Source organism: Python bivittatus, unplaced genomic scaffold (genome assembly GCF_059951505.1).
Source record: "Python bivittatus isolate LINGU-HERP-01145 unplaced genomic scaffold, Pbiv_v1 ctg000220_np1212, whole genome shotgun sequence".
In the NCBI taxonomy this organism is placed as follows: domain Eukaryota; kingdom Metazoa; phylum Chordata; class Lepidosauria; order Squamata; family Pythonidae; genus Python; species Python bivittatus.
Window position 1 is genome coordinate 33,999,048 of NW_028277048.1, and position 23,978 is coordinate 34,023,025.

The 23,978-nt window shown below is 36.1% G+C and overlaps 1 protein-coding gene across 2 annotated transcripts in view; it reads left to right on the forward strand.

Annotated features, from left to right (window-relative positions):
* The window catches only part of LOC103058114 (ABC-type organic anion transporter ABCA8), a 72,063-nt gene that overhangs the window by 16,223 nt on the left and 31,862 nt on the right, over window positions 1-23,978 (forward strand). For both annotated transcript variants that reach the window (XM_025173388.2, XM_088138310.1), the window contains 15 exons: window positions 693-878; window positions 1,221-1,353; window positions 4,342-4,513; window positions 5,763-5,821; window positions 7,084-7,194; window positions 9,577-9,752; window positions 11,357-11,476; window positions 11,876-12,014; window positions 14,137-14,227; window positions 16,203-16,342; window positions 17,884-18,003; window positions 18,293-18,476; window positions 19,532-19,695; window positions 20,953-21,080; window positions 22,663-22,800. In XM_025173388.2, coding sequence (XP_025029156.1) covers window positions 693-878; window positions 1,221-1,353; window positions 4,342-4,513; window positions 5,763-5,821; window positions 7,084-7,194; window positions 9,577-9,752; window positions 11,357-11,476; window positions 11,876-12,014; window positions 14,137-14,227; window positions 16,203-16,342; window positions 17,884-18,003; window positions 18,293-18,476; window positions 19,532-19,695; window positions 20,953-21,080; window positions 22,663-22,800 — 2,061 coding nt within the window. The remainder of the gene's footprint in view (window positions 1-692; window positions 879-1,220; window positions 1,354-4,341; window positions 4,514-5,762; window positions 5,822-7,083; window positions 7,195-9,576; window positions 9,753-11,356; window positions 11,477-11,875; window positions 12,015-14,136; window positions 14,228-16,202; window positions 16,343-17,883; window positions 18,004-18,292; window positions 18,477-19,531; window positions 19,696-20,952; window positions 21,081-22,662; window positions 22,801-23,978) is intronic.

The window sequence follows — 23,978 nt, forward strand, 5'->3', positions numbered from 1 at the left end:
AAGTATGAGGGAGAGCATTCTTATGCAGTTGTGATGTAGAAGGAGAAGGTTCCAAAGAGAATAAAGTCCAATAGCAGGCTAAAAAGTTGAACCACCAATATTGAGCAGGGAGGCTGAATGGATACTTATTCAAAATTCTTGAGTCTGAGGAAGAGCGGAAGGGCAAAAGTAGGATCTCTATAATGATGGGCACAGAAAAGTATGATAGGATGTCTTGGATAGGCTCTTTAGAGGATGTGGAACAGGCAATTTGGTGCCAGGTTCCATTTGGGGCCCCATAGTCTTTTCATGTGGTCTGGATGCCAGAGCACTTAGAGCCAAATGCTGGACTCAATTCTCTATTGCTGATTTTCTGCCTCCCTTAACCTTCTTCATCTTGAACATTTACAGTTTGGATGGTATATTACTACAGTGACTGGACTCCATATCCTCTTGTTTAGAGATATAGTAACCTTTTGGAAAACATGGCTATGGGAAGGCATTATGCACTGTCTTCCTATTAATTCAATTGCAGTTTGAACCCTGGCCTGGAAGTATCTGCTGCAATGGTTGATTGTTTTAATGTGGGGTGCAACAGTTGCACTATGAAAATATATACAGTGCAGATCCACTGAATACTTTATTCATTCATTGTAACTTGCATATTTGTAGAGAAAGTGTTTCCTACTAACTGGCAATTTCTTCTTTCTCAGATATGTTTCTGTTTCATGTTGATCTGTCTCCTAAAGAAGCCCAGAATAACTAGCTTTGTTATCTTCATCTCCATTTTCTGTTTTGGAGCCCTCGTCGTTACTACAACAACCAGGATGATGCCTCCAACTTTGGAATTGCTCTTGAGCATATTCTGCCCATTTGCCTTTGGTGCTGGGCTTTCAAAGGTAGAGTGCCACACTGTATTTTACTTCAAAATTCTACCTTCCTAACCATGGTGGGGCTAACAGGAAACACATTTGATTCTTACTTTGATGAACTCAGGTAGCATAGGCATTTCTTTTCTAAAGTTATTTTGATAAGGGGCACACAGAAAACTGGACATGGGCACAAAATGGCATTCCATTCTATTCCTTCCTTCATACTGCTGAGATCCTTGCTTTCATTTCAAGGGGATTAGAGTCTGATCAATAGTTTAACTTACTAAACAGTTAGCTACATTCCAGTTCTTTGTTCCTGCCTATCAGGATTTGATTTGCAACAATTTGGACTTTGTTCTTTTCATGCAGGCTCTCTATTTTCAAAAATATGGAAGAATCTTCGATTTGTCTGTCTTAATGTTCGAACCGTATGGTTATTTCTTGTTTTTTGACAGTGTTTTATATATGCTGCTGGCTTTCTATTTTGACAAGATTGTGCCTGGTAAGAATATTATTGTGAATATATTATAGTTTGAAAATTGCATTTCTGCAAGTTGCATTTCATTATCTCAGATGCATCATTTTGGATCTGAGTATGAACTGTAACTGGTGTGAAAAATGACACTTTGGGGAAAAGCTGAGACAGCAAGATTATATCTTTCTTTAGATTAAGTTGCCTGAAATTCATCTGAAGCTTCTAAATACAACAGTATTGTTCAGATATCATGCATACATGCCTACAAGTTACTGTAGTCCATTTTAAAGTAACCAGTGTTATGCAAAGCACAGAAATGGTGTAAGACAGAGTAAGCAAATGAAATTAAAGGTGGATGACAAGAGAGAAGAAAAACTTTCCTTTTGTTCTCTAAAACTCTGTCATTTTGTGGAGCTCATCAGTTCCATTGGCTTCCCCTTCTTGTGTTGCAATTCAGTTCCCATTTATTTTCCCTGTATGATCAAACAATCCCAGTGTACTGTTTTCATTCAAATCATTCACTTTGTACTCAATCCACAGATAGTCAGCACCCATTCATTCTTGGCTTTTTAGTTTCTTGTTTTACCATTCACAGTTTTTAAGTAACACATTTGTACTGCATTAAAGTGAGTTTTATGTTTCTCCTGATATCCAATTCTAACAAATTGACAGAAACCTGCTTTTATACCTAGCCATTTCTGCTTCTTTTGACAAACATGTTCACAACAGAACTCATTCCAACCAATACATACTTTTCTACCAGCATTTGTATGTCTTAAAAACATTCCATCCATGTTCCTATTTTTAGTAAACGTTCTACCAAGGTACACAAATTCACCCACTTATACCAGTTTATTGCTATTTATGTGTAACTTGCAATTGTTCATTCCATTTTCCCTGTGAAATACAACTATTGTGCTCTTGGATACTATAATTTTCATGCTGTGTTTCTTCATAACATTTGTTGCAATTATTTGGGTTCTCAGCCAACAGTATGGCATCATCATTACAAAAATCCACATATATCACATTCCCAACCAACACGATTAATTTCACCACAATAATTCCTTATACAATGATAAAAAAATATGCAAAACAGCCAAGGGGATATCACACCTCCTTCTCTTGCTCTCTGTTCAATATTGAACCTTTTGCTAAGCGTCCCATTTATTCTCAATCATGCTTTAATTCCATCATATACACTTCATACAAACTATTCTACATTCATACCTATTAACATCATATACTTTTAAATCACAATCATATACATTAGTATAGTATACTATCAGAATTGTGCAAGCCATGGTATTCCCTGTGACACGCTATGAAAGTGAATTTTGGACTTTGAAGAAGCAGGACAGGAAGAGTATTGATGCTTTTGAACTTTGGTTTTGGAGAAGACTCCTGAAAATACCATGAATAGCCAAAAATATAAACCAATGGAGGTTCGAACAAATCAACCCAGAGTTCTCACTCAAGGCCCAAATGACCAGGCTCAAACCGTCCTACTTTGGACACATTACACAAAGATCTAACTCTCTGGAGAAGGCTCCAGTGCTGGGAAAATGGAAGGAAAGAGAAAAGAGGACAACCAGCAGCAAGTTGGATGGACTCAGTTATAGTGGTGTTGGGTGCCCCATTATTGGAATACTGGAAGGACCAGGTTAGGGACAGATCGTCATGGAGGAAATCTATCTAGGTGGTCACTAAGGGTCAACAATGACTTGATGGCACATAATCAATCAATCAATCAATCGTAAACTTCTTCCTCAAACTCATACATTTCTAAATGTCTTGCTGAAAATAACAGTCTGGTCTAAAGCCAAATTGTCCTTGTATTTTTTCAGTCAGAGTTCTGCCTGACACTTCCCCAGGCACCCTTAACAAACTAGAGTGTCTTGCACTGAGTCTTGCTCTCAGCCTTCACACGCAGACACTGTCTTCACAAATACATTAAAGAAGTTCCATAGCCATCCCATAAGGAAACCACATCCATATTTTGACCTGTCTTAAGTTACACCATCTCTACCAACCACTTTGCCATTTTTAAACATTCTAGCAGCATTTAAAATTTGCTTTTCATCATTTTTTTCTTGGACACATACATTCATAGTATTCATTTTATTTCTACCCTTTGACATACCACTATCATTCCCATATTTATTTTTAAAGTACTTCTTACAGGAAAGTCGCTTCTCACTTCAGGTTCATCCCAAATCACGTCATCATTTTTACTGTTTATTACATTTATTCTACTGAAGGCTGCTTCTTTAGCTGTCTTCACCCACTTCTAAAATATTTTTTTACTTGCATCAAAATTGTTCTGCATTGTCCTGCCTCTTTTAATCTCAACTGTTCCTTGCTATTTGGCCACATATTTTGCAACTCTCTTTGTGTCTTTAAAGCATTGTTCTCATTCTTATTTTTTGTAGCAACCATTCTATTGTTTGCATTTTCTTTCTCACCCACAGTTTCTTTCATTTCATCTTTTCACCAAGCATCCTTTTTCATAGTGCCTATCGGCTTAAATCCACACACTTTGGTGGCAGTCTGCAATATTATTTTTTTCCCACATTATTTCAAGCCTCATTTCCTTATGGCTCTTTCCCTTTATTCTTTTGGGAGATTAATCTGTCTTCAAATAACTTTTCAAACTGGACTCATCCAGTCTGAAGTAGGTCACCAGCCTTAGTTATATCTGTGTCACATGCAGATTTCTCTGCTAATGACATGGCTAGCAATATCAGCAGGAATTCTCAAATAAATTATATATTCCTATTTGTGGCTTTGGTGTTATTTTCCTCTTTTTTTTAGTTTTGATGTAAGTTGTGACTTATTAGGCAGAGAGCTGAACTGACTGCATCATCACACATTCACTTTATTGTCAGGTACACAGTGAAAAAAATACTACAAAAGACTAACATTGTAATTTATTACATGTTCAATGTGAACATTAAGAATTTACAGTTATTTTGGATTTATGACAACTTGCTATTTGTAAAATTTTGATTGTAGACAAATATGGGGTGCCTCATCCTCCACTGTTTTTCTTGAAGAAGACCTATTGGTTTAAATCAAAAAGCTCCTATGTTGATGATGCTCCTACAAATGAACGGAATCATGGGAATATCTTCAGTGACAATGCTGAACCTTTGCCTCCTGAATTTGATGGGAAGGAAGCCATAAGGTAAGAGACATTGAATGTGGACACTCAATACTGTGAACATATTGTAGATTTCTTTTATTTATAGGTTCTTCTCTTTTTCAAAGATCACTTTAATTTCTGCTTTCAGAGGGCATCAGGGAAGATTCTTTCATATGGAGAAAGTAATATGAGAAATACATTTCTGCTGCTGCAGGTAGTCCTTGGTTTACCATCACTCATTGTCGGGTTCAGCCCAAGAAACTCAGCAAGACGATTCAGGAACAGTTCAGTTACTTTATTAGCTTACACCTACTAGACAGAATCTTGCCAGACTAACTCTAACCCCCAGCGACAGCAACTAAACTCTGAATTCCTTAGGGTGGTGCCAGTCTCATCCTCTTAGTTTTCACATGCTCAGGCTGCGGGTTGAGGAGATGCTTGAGATTCCTCTCCCTATGACCTTGGACCTCCTCACTCAAGTCTTCCATCACACTCATTCAGTGACCGTTCAAAGTTATGATGGTGCTGAACGAGGGAGACTTACGACTGGTCCTTGAAGTTGCAGCCATTGCAGTGGCCCCATGGTCACGTGATCACAATTTGGGCGCTTGGCAACTGGCTTGCGATTATGACTGTTGCAGCATCCCACGGTCATGAGTGCCATTTGCAGCCTTCTCTGCTGGCTTCCCACAAGCAAAGTCAATGCAGAAGCTGGCAGGAGGTTGTAAGGCACTCCCACTCCTGCTTCCACTGCTTTTTCACCTGCCCCCCCATGCTCCGTAGTGCCCACCCATGGCACCTGCCTGCCTGTACCTCTTGCCTGTAGCTCTCACCTGCTGGCTTGCTTGCCTGGGACTTCTGCCTCTTCCCATGTAGCGATCTTGTGTGCTCGTCACCTAATGACCCACACAGTCCTGAGGTTAGATGGCAACTGGTGTTGCGATTTACAACCTCATTGCTTAGCAATGGAAATTCTGGTCCCAATTGCTGTCCTAACCTGAGGACTACCTGTATTGTCTTTTATTATTATATTATATTATATTATATTATATTATATTATATTATATTATATTATATTATATTAATTATTATGTTTTTATATTAATTATTATTTTCTTATGTCTGTTGGGCATATGCCAGAGGAAAATATATCCCATGTCTAACATTTACAATGATATACTGAATGCTAAATTAATATTCTCCTATTTCAAAGTGATATATTGAATGATTGTGAGATTTGTGAGAAGAATCCCCCAATGTACTGACAAATAACTATTTCACTATTTTTTAGACTAAATAACATTAAAAAAATGTACAAAATGAAAAGCACAGAAACAGAAGCTTTGAAAGGTAAGATAACCACAGTTTAGAATATAGACTATTGCTTTGATCCTATGAAGTAGATTAGGGATTGTCAACACAAAATATTTGGGAGATAGGGCATCCCTATTATGTGTAGATGGCATTCTTGGATCTCCAAAGTTAATTCATCTTTTATAAATAAAATGGGCATAATCTACTGTGATTGCCAATTTATATTAAATGTTGGGGTTCTTTGCATGAAATCTCATGAGACATTTGACAAGAAAATGCAGGAAATACTATAATTCTTGTTTGAGTGTACATGATATCTCAAGGATTAAAATGCCAGAAATTAATGAGATACAGTAAACTGACATGATTTTATTGATTTGGGGGTTTTGCGGGGGGAGGGTAATCCAAGCTATTGTGTGAGTCATGTGAAAAGGTTGACACCTAACATAGCAGTCCTGCTCTCCTGCTTGTGGGGAAAGCTTCCTGAGATCCTTTAAATTTAAGCATTAAATTTAAGCAACTTTCAAAGGTTATCTTTGTGACCTGTCCCCAGGGCTTTTACACTTTCATCTCCACACACTCCATCAGCTTTTTGATCACTGGTTGAAAGGGAAAGGAAACTTGATTTCTAATTTCCTCCCATGTCCTTGATAGGAAATAATGGGGGAGACTTGTTGTATGAGTACCAGCAAAAAGAAAGAATAACTGGCATTGCAATCAGTAGCAATTATAAAATTCAGGATAAAAAATATGAAGAACTCAGTGGTTTACTCATAGAATACAAAACAATGAACTCAAAGTGCTTAGAATGGATGAAGAAAGGAAATAACATCCTGTGATGTAAAAATAAGTTTCAGGAAAACTTTTGGTTTTAGAACTGCTTAACAGAATAAGATCATTGTATACAACTGCAAAATATTTTAGGATCCAGCTGTTTTTCTTGCCAATTTGTAGGTCCTGGATTCCCTGATTGTGTGGAAACAAATTTCAATGGCCATAATTTACTTGGAACCAGTTCTCTTTAATCTAATCAGTAGAGGAACCACATATCCTAAAACAAATCAGTGGAGGACACAATGATCTAAAGAAGTTTTTTTTTTTACTCTTTTATGGTTTCTTTTTTGTCCCTCACAGTCCCTCAGGCTTGGCTGCTTTGCCAAGAACAATATGGATTCTTAAACTAAGGTGCCAGGCTAATGTCATAGCTGTATGTCAAAAGGGCCAGCATGATTTCTTCTGTCAGATGTCTCAACGTATCATTTTACTTACAGAATGAACATAAATTCTTTCTATATTAGGCTTGTCCTTGGATATTTATGAAGGTCAGATCACTGCAATTCTTGGTCATAGTGGAGCTGGAAAAACTACATTGATAAACATCCTCAGTGGACTTTCCAAACCATCTGATGGTAAGCATCAAAACTTTAAAATGAAGTCAACTGCCAGCCCAATAGCAAAGTAGGTTTTAAAAAGTGCAGCCCTGTTGGATCAGATCATGATCCAGTCTAGTCCCATTTCCTGTTTTCCAGAATAATCAATTAGATACCTCAGGAAAGCCCACAGTAGCCCTTTTCTACTGTTGTTCTTTCACAAGGTATCATATATAAACTGTTACGACTAACAGTAATTGATAATTTTATTTTCCATGAAGTTGTAAAATCCAATTTAAAAATCATCTAAGTTGTTGGCGTCCTTTGCATCATACAGTACTGAATTCTTCAGCTTAACTATATACTTTGTGAAGACTTATTTCTGAGTAAACATGCTTAGAATTGCACCTGGAGTCTTGTTGCTTTTCCTATTACCCTTACTGATATATTTATGTTGCACCACTTGTATCCCATCCTACTCACTGACTCTGGTCAGCTCACAATAACAAAACCCTTATAAGACACCATAGACAAAACAAGATCCACTCCCAAATACCAGCCATTACATTAAACTTATGCTCTGAAACACACACTACATTTAAAAAAATGTTTTTCATCTTTTTCTGAAAGATATCAGGGAGCAGGCAATCCTGACATCAGGAGGGACTGAATTTTAAGTTTGGGACAGCCATAGAAAAGGCTTATTTCCATGCTCTTGAGTCCAGAGAGTTCCCATGTAGAATGCACAAGGTACAAAGACATTCTGCCAGCCTAGTGAGGTAGTTCTATCTTTATTGTAAGGTTACATTATCAGAATCTTGGAAGTCTGAAAGTCCATCTCTCCCCCCTCACCTTTACAGTCCAAGAAACTAGGGAGGGTCCCTTCTGAGATGTTTGTCATGTCCACATTTCTTCTGTGGACTCAGCTGCTCCTTGTCTGGCCGTTGTCTAGTCTGCAGCTCTTCCACCTGTCTCCCAAGATCATTCCCACATACCATTACACTTTCCATGGAGAAGATTGCCCTGAGAGGACTCTGTAGGTAATACCAGCACCTTGAATTATACCCGAAAACTTTGGGCAACTAATGTAGCATCTGTAATATTAGTGTTACACTGTTACACTTCTAAACCAGGGATAGACAGTTATCAGATGGGCAGCTGCAGCTTGGACCAATTCTAGTTTCCAGATATTTCTTGTTTAGATATGTACATGTACGTATATGAATTTATTTTTATTTATTCAAATTTATTAGCTGCCAACTCCAATAGATTCTGGATGGCAAGATTGCATGATTTAAGAATTTGTTTCCTTTTTTTTTTTTTAAGTATTAATTGATTAATTTTGCAAGTGCAATCAAATAAAAAGGAAGAAAAATATTAAAAAAGCAGAAATAGGTAAAAATTAAAATTAGCTAAAATGTTAACTTCATATCTAAAAAACAAATGTGGCACTAAATTTAGCACAATGTGGAAACCATTGTTGGATTATAACCTTGCAAATGGGTTTGTGCCACATCCAAAGTTTGGATTTTCTTTAATGTAAGATTGTAATTTTGTTATGATTTGCTAGATTTGTTAAACTTCATAGGTCAGGCAGTAATTATTGCAATTTCTTTATATCAGTTTATAATTTATAATTTGAGCAACATTGGTTATAAGTTATTGTATAATAATCCTAGTAAAATATTATTTTAGTACTGACATGAAATGTTAAATTGATACATGATATTTCAACATGCAGATTTATATTAAGGTTTCTTTGAAAGAATGTTTAGCTATTTTTTTCCAGGTAGTCTTTAAAGGAGAGACAGTTTAGTGTAATGGTTACGGCTCTAGGCTTGAAACTGGGAGACTGGGAGTTCTAGTCCTGCCTTAGGTCCAAAGCCAGCTGGGTGACCTTGGCCCAGTCATTCTCTCAGCCCTAGGAAGAGGAAGGCAATGGCAAACCACTTCCGAAATCTTGCCAAGAAGACTGCAGGGACCAGTCCAGGTAGTTGCTAGGAGTCAATGCTGACTTGAAGTCCCTTCCCCCCCAAAAAGAGTTCTTTAAATGCAGCTCCAAGCACAGCATCCAAGTATCAGGTGATGAAGGCACGAGTAACTGAAACTGGAACATCCTTCTTCAGGAATGGCTTCACCAGTGCAGCGGTGAAGCCGGATAAAGTTTTCCCTGTCCATGGTCTCCTGGAGAGCTCTCAGACTGCAGTGCAGACCAGCTCTATTGGGGGGAGTACAACTTCCTTTAGACTAAAGTTAAAACTAGCCTGAGGACAGTCATGGACAGTATACATTATAATGGATTGGATCAAGAACAGAAAAGCTCATTTGTCACAAGGTGCCTTTAATTCATCATACCCTAAAATAATATCAGCCTATTTAATTGGAAAATTAACTGTGCAATCTTTTTGTTAATGCTTACAGGTTCTGCATCCATATTCAAGTACAATGTATCTGAAAAGGAACACATGGAAAAGATTTGGGAAATAAGTGCTATATGTCCACAATCCAATATTCAGTTTGAATTTTTAACAGTGAAAGAAAACTTAAAGACATTTGCTAAAATAAAAGGGATACCATCCAATGCTGTAGAAAATGAGGTAATAATGTATTGTTATATTACGTTGTATTGCACAGATTTGTATTACAAAGATCCTTCAGATCTGCTAACGCTATTCTCCTCTGACTGCATTTATATTTAGCCAGTCCATTCTAGAAAACATTAGTTATCCTTTGGAATGAGTGGGACAAAAGTGTTGATACCAGCTTAACTGCTCACTTTTTAAAACCATTTTGCTGGCTGTCATATCTACCCTGTACGAGTCATTATATTGTCAGTATATATGAGTTTAAACATATTATGCATTCATATATTTAAATATATTAATTTTAAATATTAAATTATGCAGAAACTGGCTAAACAACATTGGGATGGATCCAAAGCTCCAGAACATAGTTTGAGATAACAGAGCCACATTCTCTTAGGAGGAATCTCCTTATAGTGTTTTGAAAAAATAATACTCCCATGTCTTTTACCTGTAGAAATATTTGGGGCCTAATAGAACTGAATTGAAATTCATGTATTCAATAATAGAGGTAGTGTACACACTAATTTCTACAGATTTGATCAGAGGAATGAAACTGCTCCTTATCATGCTCCCTAAAGTTTCCTCATCCATACATGACTTTCCAAATGTGCTACTTTTCTGAGCAAATTACTCCTTTTCCAGTCCTCTTGGACATCAGCAATAAACTCATTAGCACTGTTGAACTATGCAGTTGAGGTCAAAACCATATTGCTTGTGTAAGAGTTGCTCTTGCCAAGGCACCATGGTGTATTTTCTGGAAAGGAGAACTCTTGCTATGTTTTTTGTAGAGGGTTTTACCCGGAATATAGCAGGAATGGAAAGGAACCGCCACTGCCCCCATTATTTTTCTGCCTTACCCAGGTCTGTGTGCATTACGCTTTCCATCTCATTCTTCCATGTTCTCTCTAAACCACAATATTCATCTGATTTTCCCATGCATTCTCACTGGAGCATGTTCCTCTTGATGAATGTTTTTTAAAAATATTTATTTTATTTACGGCCCCAGGGCTCCACAAAGCACTATTTGAAAAGCCCTGTTTTAAACCATTCCTCTGCCAGATGGATCAGGTTTTGTTAGCCAGCCCATAGGAAGACTGCCACATAAACAGCAATGAAAATCAGAGGAATAAGCCAAAGTTGATCTTTAAACCATGGGAAAAAAGCCAAGAAAACACTGGAGTGCAATAATTTGGTAGCAATATCATTTGGATTCTTCAGAAAAAGAGTGAGCAAGTTATAGCTGTATAAAATTGAGGTATATAGTCTGCCTGAACACTAGCTTTCATTTAGCCAAGAGGTTGAACATCTGAATAAGTACAAAAGATTCAGCTTTCAGTGTTTGACATTTGTGTCTGTACATTTTTTACAATGAAAAATTACTTACTGTTTTGGAGATCAAGACAGTTGAAAACATCCTAGCTAAGGGGGGAACAAAATTTTGAAATGTTTCAAAGAGGAGTAGCAGCATAAGTAAGATCCAAACATACATTAAAATTAAGTATATAAAATATATGGACTGCCTGTATTTTAACTTGCATTCAATCAAGAGACTGAACATCTAGGTAAGAAGTCCAAAATATTTAAGGGTCTATAATTGCAACTTATGTTTTTTATAGGTTGAAAAATTGTTGACCCTCTTGGACATCGAGGCCATCCAAAACACCCAAGCTAATCATTTAAGTGGTGGACAAAAACGAAAATTATCTCTTGGGATTACATTTTTAGGAGAACCACAGGTAAACCCACTATTAGGCAAAAAGGCCCATTGCACATACTCCATTAAGTATGCTTCTTTTGATGAACGCAAAGTTTTCCTTCTTACTGATGACCTGCACAGATAGTAATCTTGGAAATCCCTAATTTTGCTATGGTTTCCCTTTCTTTCAGCTTTAGCTTTTCAACACTTTTCCTAATACTTTCTTGACTTTTGCATGTTAAGTGAAATGTTTACATTTTAATGAAATTATTTTCTATTGTAAAAATAAAATAAAATCTTCTAAATGTTATTTCAAAAACCACATATTTTTGCAATATTCTTGTGTCCTCATAAAGAGAAACTGGATGTCAATAATGAATGCCATGTGCTAATTTTTAATGTGTTAAATTAAGATATGCAATCAAATGCCTACCTGTAGGTATTATTATTAGATGAGCCAACTGCTGGATTGGATCCGTATTCTAGACACCAAGTGTGGGCTTTCCTGAATGAACGCAAAGCAGATCGAGTCATTTTGTTCGCTACCCAGTTTGTGGATGAAGCTGATATCTTTTCTGGTGAGTAGACCTCCTTATAGTGAAGCAGATTAGAATGTAGGAACAAAGAGAAAGTATAGAAATAGATACATATCGTAATTTTATTTCTTCAAATACCATCCTTTCTCTTTCTGTTCCTACCTATCAGAAAGGTCTTCTACTGAACTGCACTAATTCAGCTGATCCACGTAACTTCTTAAATTCAGTCACATATATCACTGAGTCAGTTGTTATTCCTAGAATTCAGAATCAGACTTAGGTATTTTGAAATCTCTCTGCTTCTCCTGCCAACTTCAGGATTTTCATGCATTACAGCTGTTCATCTCTTCCCTGCTATGCCCACTGAACCTCTTACTCACCTTTCACTTCCAGGGGCTTTTTAGATCCATCATTTGTTACTTCCTTTCTTTGTTCCTTGTAAATCAATTGTTCTGTCCTGCAACTGAATTCCTTTAGAAAAAGCTAAAGGACAATGCCTAAGATGTTTCTTTCCAAGATTCCTTGAAAAACCAAGATTTGTATCTTTCAGAGTATAATCAACAAATTGTATATATTTTTACACAATTGCATTCTAACTTTCTTCCAAAAGTACATTTTAAGTACAACCCTGTAGGATTGACAAGGTTTAGATACATTGCAATCAGGCTAAAGCCACTGAGTAAGCTTATCATATCACATCAGAGTAGGATCATGAGTTAGGCCACTGAGTACAACCCCCTCAGTGCAGAAATACATATCAAAAATTCCCAGATAGCTGACAAACCCTAACTTGAGCACATCCAATGAAGGGGAAACCAGCTCTTTTGGTATTTGGTTCCATTGTGAAAATGCTGTGATAGGAAGTTTTTGTAACGTTCTACCCTCCTGTAAGATATAGCCATTGTTCCATATCCTGCAATCTGGAGCAAGAGATCATATTTCCCAACTCAGGTTTTTTTTAAGCCTACATATATCCAATCTCCTTTAATCTATTTTATAAATTCTGTTTGCTCTCCTCATTACCTCTGAACCTGTTCCAATTTCTATGATTCCTTAAAGTATGGTGCCCAGACTGCGACACAGTACTTAAAGTGGAATCTGACCGAAGTAGAATAAAGTGGTTCTATTTCCTATGATTTGGAAATTAGACTTCTGTGGGATCCTTGGGGGTTCTCTGAGCTTGGTTGTTTTCTTGCAAACATTTCATTACCCGGCTAGGTAACATCTTCAGTGCTGAAGATGTTACCTAGCTGGATAATGAAACATTTTCAAGAAAGCAACCAAGCTCAGAAAACCCAAGGACTCCACAGTTCAACCCTGAACTTCACATATTCTCTTCAGTTAGACTTCTGTTAATGCAGCCTAAAATTGTATATGCCTCTTTTGCAGCAGCATCACCACACTGCCTTGTACCACTACCAACATCTTTTTCACAACTACAATTACTAAATATCCCCATCCTGTATCTGTGCATTTGATTTTTTCTCCAGTGAAGAACTAGTCTCTATTAAATGTCATGCTGTTACTTTCAGCCTATTTCTCCAGCCAACCATTCTCATTTTGAATTTTATTTCATCTCCTGATGGGAGGAACTGTGCCAGAGTGGGAGGTTGTGGATTCTTTGTCTCTGGAGGTTTTTGAGAGGTGGCTGAACAGCCATTTCTCATGGATGGTGTAATTAGTTTTCCTGTACATTGCAATGAGTTTGATTAGATTTGGAAGGGATCTTGTGGTCCCTTCCAAATTTGTAATTCTAAGATTCTAGGATATGGGCTAGCACACCCAATTTTATTTCATCTACAAATTTAAAAAGTATTCCCTCTATCACCTCATTGAAATCCTTAATAAAAAAAATTGAATGTGGGCTATGTAAAGTTACCATTCTAGCCACTGTTGGCTCATCCTACCTTAAAGGATCAGACTTGCATGCTAGCTTGTCTATTTTACTTTGAATTTGCTCCTCTTCTATGTCAGTAAGAATTAGATCTAATTCATATGCCTTTATCTATGAATATTTTATACCAAACCAGTGAAATTGATTTTTTTCTGCATTGACCCTACTAATTTTCCAATAACTATATGTTTAATAGTTTGAATTTGGCAAAGAAAACTTTGTACTACTGAATGAGATAAACTAAAAAAATATTGTTTGCTCTTTCTCTAGACCGGAAAGCTATTATTTCACATGGCAGGCTGCAGTGTGTTGGTTCATCTCTGTTCTTGAAGAAAAAATGGGGCATTGGCTATCATTTAAGGTACTTGTACAGTAATATGTCAATATTATGCATTTATTTATTTATCTATCTATCTATCTATCTATCTATCTATCTATCTATCTATCTATCTATCTATTTGAAAAGCTTAATATTAATTCTATGCTGGGATTTTAAATCCATTCTTTCAGTTTTGCATTTGTTCATTGCAGGTTTACATCTTGCTTTTCCATTTTGAAACAGACACACAAGGCAATTCAGCTAAATAAATCTCAGTTAATAATTACAAAAACAAATCTCAGTAATGGAGAATAGTAACATTTAAAAAGACAACAAATAAAAAGTTTTAAAAAACTACCCAGTGTAGAATCATATAAAAAATAAACATAGCGAAATAATAAATATATTTAAAGGTTGTTGGAAATCCTCACTGTCTGCTCGAATGTTAGGAAAGAGAGACACAGAGAAGCGTACTAGAAGAGGGAGTTTGGGGTTCCTGCTAACCGTATAAATTGAAAATGTGTAGAAATGCACAGAAGGGCCTCACAAAGGCAAGAATTCAAAACAGAGTTGCTCAATTTGATTGAGACACAAAATTGTTTTGTTTATTTATTTGATAGCTTTATAGCCCATCTTTCCTTCAGGAGCTCAAAGTGGCATACAGAGCACTCCTTCTTTCATGTTTTCACGGTGACTGGCCTGAAGTCATCTAGTAAGTTTCCAAGACTCAAGGAGGACTCAGACCTAGATCTATCAGATCCTGTTCAACAACTTAACCACTGGCTTTCCTTGGAATTAAGTCAGAAAATCTGAATTCTTAGGCTCTGTAAACTAAGACTATTCTAGAATAACAGACCAAACATCTACTTGTTCAGCCATGCCAATTGATGTTGGCATTGCGCCATCAGACAGACTAGATGTGCCAGACCAAACAGTTATGTCTGCACCTGGAATACTATATAGAGTCAGGTCATCACATTTGAAAAGCCATATAATAGAGCTGGAAAAAGCTCAGAAGAGGGCAACCTGAATTGTGGTGTGTGTGTGTGTGTGTGTGTTGAACTTCCTTACAAGATTTCGCTACAATGTAAAGTACTCTGAGTTGGAAAAAGGCAACTCAGGGATATAACATTATGGATCCCACAGGGGAAGTCAAAAGGGAAAAGTTTGCTCCATTCAAAAACACTTGGACTGAAAGTGAGTGGAAGGAGTTTTAGAACAGATTTTTAAAAATCACTTATTCACATAGTGCACCATTAACCTGTGGAATTAATTACCACAACATATAGTAATTACCCTTAATTTGGATGGCTTTACAAAAGAGTATGGATGAATGCATGGAGTAAAGTTCTACTAAGAGCTATTGATTTTGAACATTCAATGTTGCCTCCAAATATCATTGGGAGGGAAACAATGTTTGACGCTCCATCTACTGCTTACAGGCCCCCCCGAAGCCCCTGATCAGCTACTGTAGGAAACAAAACACTGGACTAAAATGTCTTGATCCAGCAGGGTTATTCTTCTTATAAAATGAATGCAAGAATATGACTCATTATTTAAAGTTCTTTTAAGAATCCAGTATTTGTGAATTCCAAGATAAATATACTTTGACAGGCCTTCAAGATGAAATGATTAAAACTTGTTTAATGGTCTGCTTTCATATTTCCCAATTTGGGAATGTTTTGAGGAAGTTCTTAACACATATACCCCAATCAAATTTGTTTTAAAGGTGCATTTGCAAGGAGATAAAAGATTTTCATTTATATTTTTTTAGTTAAATATGAATGAAGGATGCTATGTTGCATTAGTAAGGCCATTGTGAGCTAGGATATATCCTAGCTATTTTATTTAAAAATTGATTTAATTATAGCAAGTCAGTTCCAGTACCAGCATTAAGTTGCTTTACGGAAGTTTAGGAAGCCTGAAATCTGGTTTTCCAGTGGAAGGATTCATTGAATATCCTGAATAAATGAGTTGGAAATTGTTCTTGGCCTAAATTGTTGTTTAATATGAATAGGATGCATACCAATGAGTTTTGTGACTCTGAGAGAATATCTTCACTGGTCAAACACTACATCCCTGCTGCAAAAAAATCAGGACAACGTGAAAATGTGCTGAGCTATACCCTGCCCTTACAAAGCGTGGATACATTTTCAGGTAATTATCACGTTGTATAAATAACAATAAATTTAATTGCTGTTTCCCAAAAGAGCCCAAACAGTTGAGGTCACATGATCCATGCTTTCCTGGACAACAGAGGGAGTTAATTTGTTGTTTAATATTACTCTCCTACCAAATCAGATGAAATCTTTGTATTATCCTATGTTTGGTCCTTTGAGCAACATATAGATTAAAACACAGTAAAAACCATTTAAAAAATCAAGTTTATAATTAAATTTCATATGATCAATCATATGAAAATGGAGAACCAAGTAATTTAATCAACTGTTACATAATAAAGAGTGCCCAAGAAACATCGTTCACAGACAAAAGCCATTATCATTAAATAACAGCAAAATAAAGAGATCACAATTCCAACATTAATTAACAAGATCTATAAAAATAGAAGATCTTCACCCATATTCCAATCCAAATTTGTTGTAAGTAAACCATAGCTTTAGTCGATAATATCTTGTGAATTCAACATTTAGAATGTATTTCAAAGTAATTCTTGAGGTATAAAAAGTATATTTTTGCTCTTTTACCAATGTATACTTTAGTTACAGAGTATAATATTTTATTTCATTATTAGAGAATTAAGATAACATAGTATATATTTATATCACATATACTCTAAAATAATGATAATGATAGGTTCCCTAACAGTCTAAGAAAGCAATAGAAAAATAAAATGAGTTGAACTGAATTCTCAAAGAGAATCAAATGTATTCCACACCAGGTTGAGCTTAAATTAATACATACAGTACTTTCCAACTACTGTTTTTTAGTCATCCAATAATATAAATTTGCTTTGGGGACAATGAATATCTTAAGTAATATAATGATTTCAACGGCTTTTCTTTTAAAAATGCCAGAATATTATCTCATATCCATTTTCACAATCCCTTGATGGAATCTGTTTCTGTGCTAAATTAACCAGCATATCTCTTGTTAAAGTATGCTGCTTTTTAGATAATCACATAATACTGTTTTTAATTTGGTAAATTAAAAACTTTCTGTATATTTTTCATTCCTCTTTCTGTCCTGTGCAAAACCACTCCTTTGTAATTATTTCCAGTCTTTCAAGATACAGAACTATATATCGGTTTACAAACAGCAGCTATCTTAAAGAAACATAAAGAATAAACAGTATTTTTTTTAAAAAAAATCTGCAATCTTTGCACAGGGAAGTGGGCAGTAATGATTCTGTAGTGAGAGCAAAGTAAAGCAAAGTTCTAAAATGAACTTTGCCTTCATTGGATTGATTATTTTTATGTTTCTGAGATGGTGTTACTTTGGATATACTGATTAACCTTCTCAACATGTAGATAAATTGGACTATAGTTGGTCTGTTATAGGCTGGCAAGGTAAAAAGTTAAAAGCAAACATTAAGAAAAGCTTCACCTAAAATTTCAGTTTCTTTCAATCAGATGAAATTACACAAAATTCTGATGGGTATTTGAATCCTTCTTTTAAGTTAAAAGGACGTATCAGTTTGGTATGTGTTTCCCCCTCCACCCCCCCCCCCCAACATGTAGGCTTGTTCAGTGATATGGATCATCAGACAGACCTAGGAGTTATTAATTATGGAGTAACCATGACAACTCTAGAAGATGTCTTCTTGAAGCTAGAGGGAAATGAAAACATGAAGGAAGAAGGTAAAGAACTGTTTTGAATATTGTACTATTTTTAGTCTTCCTGCTGGGAAAAATGTGTGTTTGGAGTGATAACTATGGGAGTGGGTAGAGTGTACTGTGAGACTTTCATTGTTTTCTTCTTCCATTTCTGAAGACCCAAGGGAAGGTGCTAGAGTGATCTTTCAATAGCAGGGGTTGTAGCCAACAAGAAGAATAGGCTTAAGAAGAGGAAAGGGCAAACATTGATAAACAAGAAGATTTTTCTTCAGCTGAAATAAGGATATGGATTTGACTTTCAAAATGGTTTTAGATTATGGAATTCTTCATGGAGAGGAAGCGACAGAAAAGGAAGAAATGGAACAGGATCAGCTGTTGCTCTCAGATACCGGAAAGGTGACAATGAAAGGCACAGAGCTCTGGAGACAACAAGTTTGTGCTGTTGCAAGAATGCACTTTCTAAATCTCAAGAGGCAGAGCAAGCTCTGGGCAGCCCTGTGAGTATCTTTTTTTTAATGATTTATTAATTTTATATTTAATGCATGTAGAGCATACAGGTGTATGGAAACTAGATCATATGCTGTGATCATAGGGTAAATTTGCCTCCCTTAATCTTGAATAAACTAAAGAAAAAATAGATTTTAGTAACACGTTAAAGTTGCAAACCTACAGCTCTAGGAACAAGGTCCAAGAGAGCATAATGATGTTTCAAATGTCTCCCTCCAACGTTGGAAAGAGAGCAATGACCTCAGACAGGAGGCATTAATTCAGTGACTCCAGCTACCTCAGCCCCTTGTCACACAAGTGCTTATTCTACCCCAGCCCTGAAGCTGGCATACTTAAATTGCTCCTCCTTGCTTGCCATGGAAGGAAATCCTTTAAAGCAAACCAGCAGGTAGGAATGGGACAAGATCATTCAGTTCTACCAAATCAGAAATGTCAATAGTTTAATCATTCAATCTTTCTATGACAACAGTTTGATTCCTGTCCATGCCATGTGTTGGTGGTTTCTCATTTTTTTAAATTTGGAAGACTATCACTTTACCTGTTTTGTTAATATAAAATAACTACAAAACCACAGAAATGCCATAATAGCTCTGGGTAGATAATACTATTCTGAGATTTTGAAAATATAATATTTATTAAATAGAAACCTAGTTAGAAGTAGAATATTCATTCAGTGTGTTTCCCCAGGAGACCAGTGTGAATGGGCCTGACCAAAGTATCTTTTAGAAGTAATTTACTGTTTCCTAAACAATACTATATACAGGGTACAAAGGGAGATCTCAACAAGTGGGAAACATCTGCTTTCCTTTCCACTTCCATAAAGTTACTTTGCTTCTTACAAACAGTTTAAAACCTTGATATAGATAGGAGTCTGTATGGAAGACTGAAGTTGCTCTCCCCACCCTTCAAGAAATTTGATAATCAGTAAAATTCATTAATTATCAAATGCTTCTGCTCTATTGTGCCTAATTTTATAAATGTAATAGAATAGAACTGGTCAGGCATCACCTTTCTTCTTTGCTTAATCAGTATCTCTTCATCCTAGGTTACTTCTTTCTGGAGCTATATTAGCACCTTATATCATTTATTTTACCAACTATGGTGTTTGGTTGAGTCTTCAATACGAAGAGATGCACCCTGGGCTTTATTTTGAGCCAGGGAAGCAGTTTTTCATGGGGACATCAGGACTTCTGATCCTTAATAATACAGGTAAGAATGCAAAACAGAATTTTGAGACATTGCATTTCTTAACATTCAGATAGTTATATGATATTCCTAGTGCAGATTAATTCTGTTGGCTCCTAAATTGGCTTGAGAGTTCTCCCTTGGCCATGAGCTGTACCATAAATCTGCTGAAGAATAAGGTCACAGAGTTGTGAGACAGTATGTGTCTTACTGATTATTTATATCTAGCTTCAGAATGCAGGAGAAAGATGTGGCAGAATTCTTGCCTAAACCAACTCTTATTAGCAATGTATTGCTAAATAATACCAGCTTTAAGAACTTTGGACACCAACTTATTTTAAAATGATCTGATTGGAGGAAATTGGGATGAAACTTAAGTGGTTTCTGCTGAGAAACCCCATCCCCTTCTACCAGGAGAAGAGGCAAAAGGAAAAAAGACAGAGAAGGAATTGGGTGAAGGAGAAATTGAGTTGCACATGGAAACTTCATCTAAAATAGAAGACACCTGAAATACTAGCACAAAGTTAGCCCAGGCACTATACAATAAATCTAATGGGAGATTCCCTCCCTGCAAAAGGAATTTCACCTGGAACACGCTTTGATTCAACATAGGTTTAATCATGTTTTAGCAATTTAGAATTCAGCTGCTTGTCGAATATCTACAATGAATGAATACCAAGATTTCTGGGTTTCAGATTGGGAGGTTTCTCCACTTAGTGGTGGTTTACAAAACACAGGGAAGTAAAAAAAAAAGAAAAAGTGAAACAGGTATACTGTGATGGAGGGTTAGTTCAATCAGCAAATTGTGCAACATCTCTTATTCTTAAAAGCATTGGAAACCAGCATATATTATTCATAAAATATTGCGTTAAGTAATACAGCCAACTGAATAACAGCTAGAAAACCTCTCTTAAAGTTGCTCTTTCTATAGTGGTGGGTCTTCTCATGATGGTTGGCACTCTCAGCACTTCTAAGTTCCTTGAGACAATATCTGATGAAATATATTACCTCAAAGTCAGTGTGTAAGAATTATAACTTTTGTTCTCAGCTATAACACAGCCCTTGAAAGCATCATTAAGGGGAATTATGCTGGCTGAAATGGCTGAGAAATTTCATTCAGCAATGTTTGGAGGCCATGGTTTCCCATCCTAATCTATACAGCTACAGACGTAATTTGATTTAAATTCTGTATTGTTTATTCTTTGGGTTCTTTCTTCTTTGTTTGGAAAGTAAATACCCTGCACATACATTTTGTCTTCATTTTTTTTTTCTCTTTTCCAGGTGGAAACATTGACAATTTCATCAAGGCACTGAAGAGTCAGAACATCCTGATGGATGTTATCTCTGGTAACAATGTCAGTGACCAGCTAGTTCACAATGGGGCCATAAGAGTAGACCTTGAAGACAAGGTAACAATAAGTTCTTTTCCTCCTTTTTGAGACTGAACCAAGGAATATAATAAGACGTGTCTGAAGAGACGATAACTTCTCTTCAAGAAGACAATGTAGTATTTTAGTGGAGTCATAGTAAAAGAAAAGAAAATAGACCACTCTTTGTCTATAATCTCAAATGGGCCCCAGTTCTCAGGAGTGTAGCATATATAGGGCCAGATCATCTTCTGGACAGAATAACCAAAGTAGCCAAATGTTGCATATCTTCAGCTTTTCTTCATCACATCTTTCTTCTTTGAAGAGGGATTTGAAATCCTTCCTTGACAGTGTTCAATTTTGGGTTTTTTTTACTCCTTGATGATAAAGCTCCAAAGCAAAACACAATGTTGGTGATAATACTTATGTGTCCTATAGAGATCATAATTTAAAAAGCAAAAGACTGTCCCTGTTACTAAATCTGAATGAGAATGGCTCCAAGAGGGGAAAAATAGTTACAGCCCTTCAAAATACCCCATGGCATAAATCTAGCATATGCTCAGAACTCTGCTGCTATGTTATAATTTAGTCCTTTGCAGAATAGTAAAGTGTTAAATCTTGATGGATGGAAATCTCTTTGGAATTTAATATCAAAGATAACATCTTCAAGGAAGAATGCAAATAATTTGAAGACAGATTTGCCATCTGAATTTGACAAAGAATATTTCTAAGTAGATTGCAACTGAGACTGGGGATCAGTGTTATTCCTAAATGCTCTCTGGAAATTAGTTCCTAGCGATGTAAATATATTGTTTTTTTGAAGGAATGCATTTGCCTCTATTCTGCTTTGCTTGCATATTTGTAAGTAAAACAGCTATTAGGAAGACATGCTAAAAAGCCAGTAGCTTCTCATCAGAAGAAATAGAATTATTCAGCATTTCCATTGGAACTTTGTTCCAAGTAGGGAACTGGGGATGCAAATAGCATTGTGTTGATGCAAAGAAAGGATATTATGGGGAAGATTACAACAATTATTTTAATATGATGAATTTTTATTTTACTTTGTTAAGAATGTGCTTTTTTTATGATCCAGACTTTTGGGTAGAGCAGGTTCCATTCTAAATAAATAATTTAAAACTCTATTAAAAGGTCAATTTCTAATGAAATTTCTGTGAAATGGTTGCATTCTGCTTTAATGGATGGGTATACCTTAAAAACATAGACATGTACTGTATATGTCAGAGGTCTGCAATATATGGTTCCCAGTGCATGGCCTGATGAGCTGCTAAACTGAAATTTTTAATATGCCATAAGGATAAAAGTATAAAATATGTCTGAAATAATCATACTAACTGTTATTAATGTTGTCCTGGTTCTGCCTACTTCTTTGTCATGATCCCACATACTCTGGGAGGAAATGAGGATCTCAGCTCAAAGGCCAAAAGTAGACCTTAACCTGAAAAAGATGCACCCACATTTTTTGCCTTTTTTCTTCCAAATTAGAAGAAAATGAAATACCTTTCATTAGATAAGTTTGCAATTATGTAAATTACATTCCTTCTTTGGAACTATTGTTCTCCCATCACTTTCTTCACTTGTATTCTGACTTCTTGCCTTGGTCCAGAAATACAGGTTCACATTTATGTGCCACACAGAAATAACTAACTGCTTTCCTGTCCTTATCAACATCATCAGCAATGCATTTTTGCACATGTTTAATTCTACTGCCCATCTTCGAACCTGGAATCATGTATTTATTAGGGTAAGTGTTTCAGAGGGATATCAAATGAGTTTTTTTATGTGCAGGGGGTAACAGGGGAAATATTCCTGGTTTCTTTCCAATACAACCTATTCATATTTTTCAGGATATTATGTAAAGGTAAAAGGCAATTGCTATGGAGCATAAGTGGTGGGACAGTTTAAAACTTCTCTATCAATTAATATCTCCTGCAATGTTGCCCCATCCCTAGTCATTCAATGGGAAGTTGAATTTTATGCATTCAGTGAGATAGCATTCCAGATGAATATTGTCTGAATGATACCATTGTAGATGGTTTTAAAAAAAAAATGGTCAGGTAACAGTGCCAGACTAGCATTTATGTTAGGACTGATAGAATTTTGCATACTCTCTCCTGAACCATCTGAGCACAGTGCTTTTCATACAAAGATAAAACTGGTCCTACAACATCATGCACTTTCCAGTTAACATATTTGTCAGTACTTGTTTGCTCTCAGACCACTAAATCCTGTTGCTACACTGTGAGGTTTACAGTGTACCACTTCTAAGTTCTGCCCAGTTTAGAAAGTTAGGCTAGATTTGGCAAGCACAACTCCTTCAGCCTCCATAAGCATGTTCAGTGTGTGCTGCTTTCCACTCAGTTCTTATGCGATTGCCACAATGAAAAGAAGTCAAGAAGCTTCATTAAATCTTTTGAGCCCCAAACAACAGAAAATTTACTTTTAGTCTGTTTGTTTTATTTCAATGCTTTCTCCATAATATTTTAAATGTTCTTTTTTGTAATTACTTTCCTAATTTTTCCTCTACTTCCTTAATTTTTCTGCCAGCATCTTTACTGAATGGCTTAGAAGCAGGGACTATAGGAGATAAGAGTAAGCTATCATCCTGTATCTCCTCTCTCTGAAAGAGTTCCACCTTATGGATTCTTATAAACATTTCCAGGTCTTCCTTTATTTCCCAGGCTAAAATTTCTCTGACAAACTTTCTTTAGGAAAAGATTCTAGAGACAGTGAACACTGACAAGAAAAGCTTCTCCCTGAACTTTGCTTCATCTAGTGCATTCTTCATAGAGCTGCCGGAGGTCTTTTTTAATTCTGTCATGATTCTGCCCTTACTATGAAAGAGAGAGGTGATGTCTCTTTGGAGACTAGATCTCTATAATATGTTATTGACCTTCTGGATAGTTAACAGTGCCCTGCAAA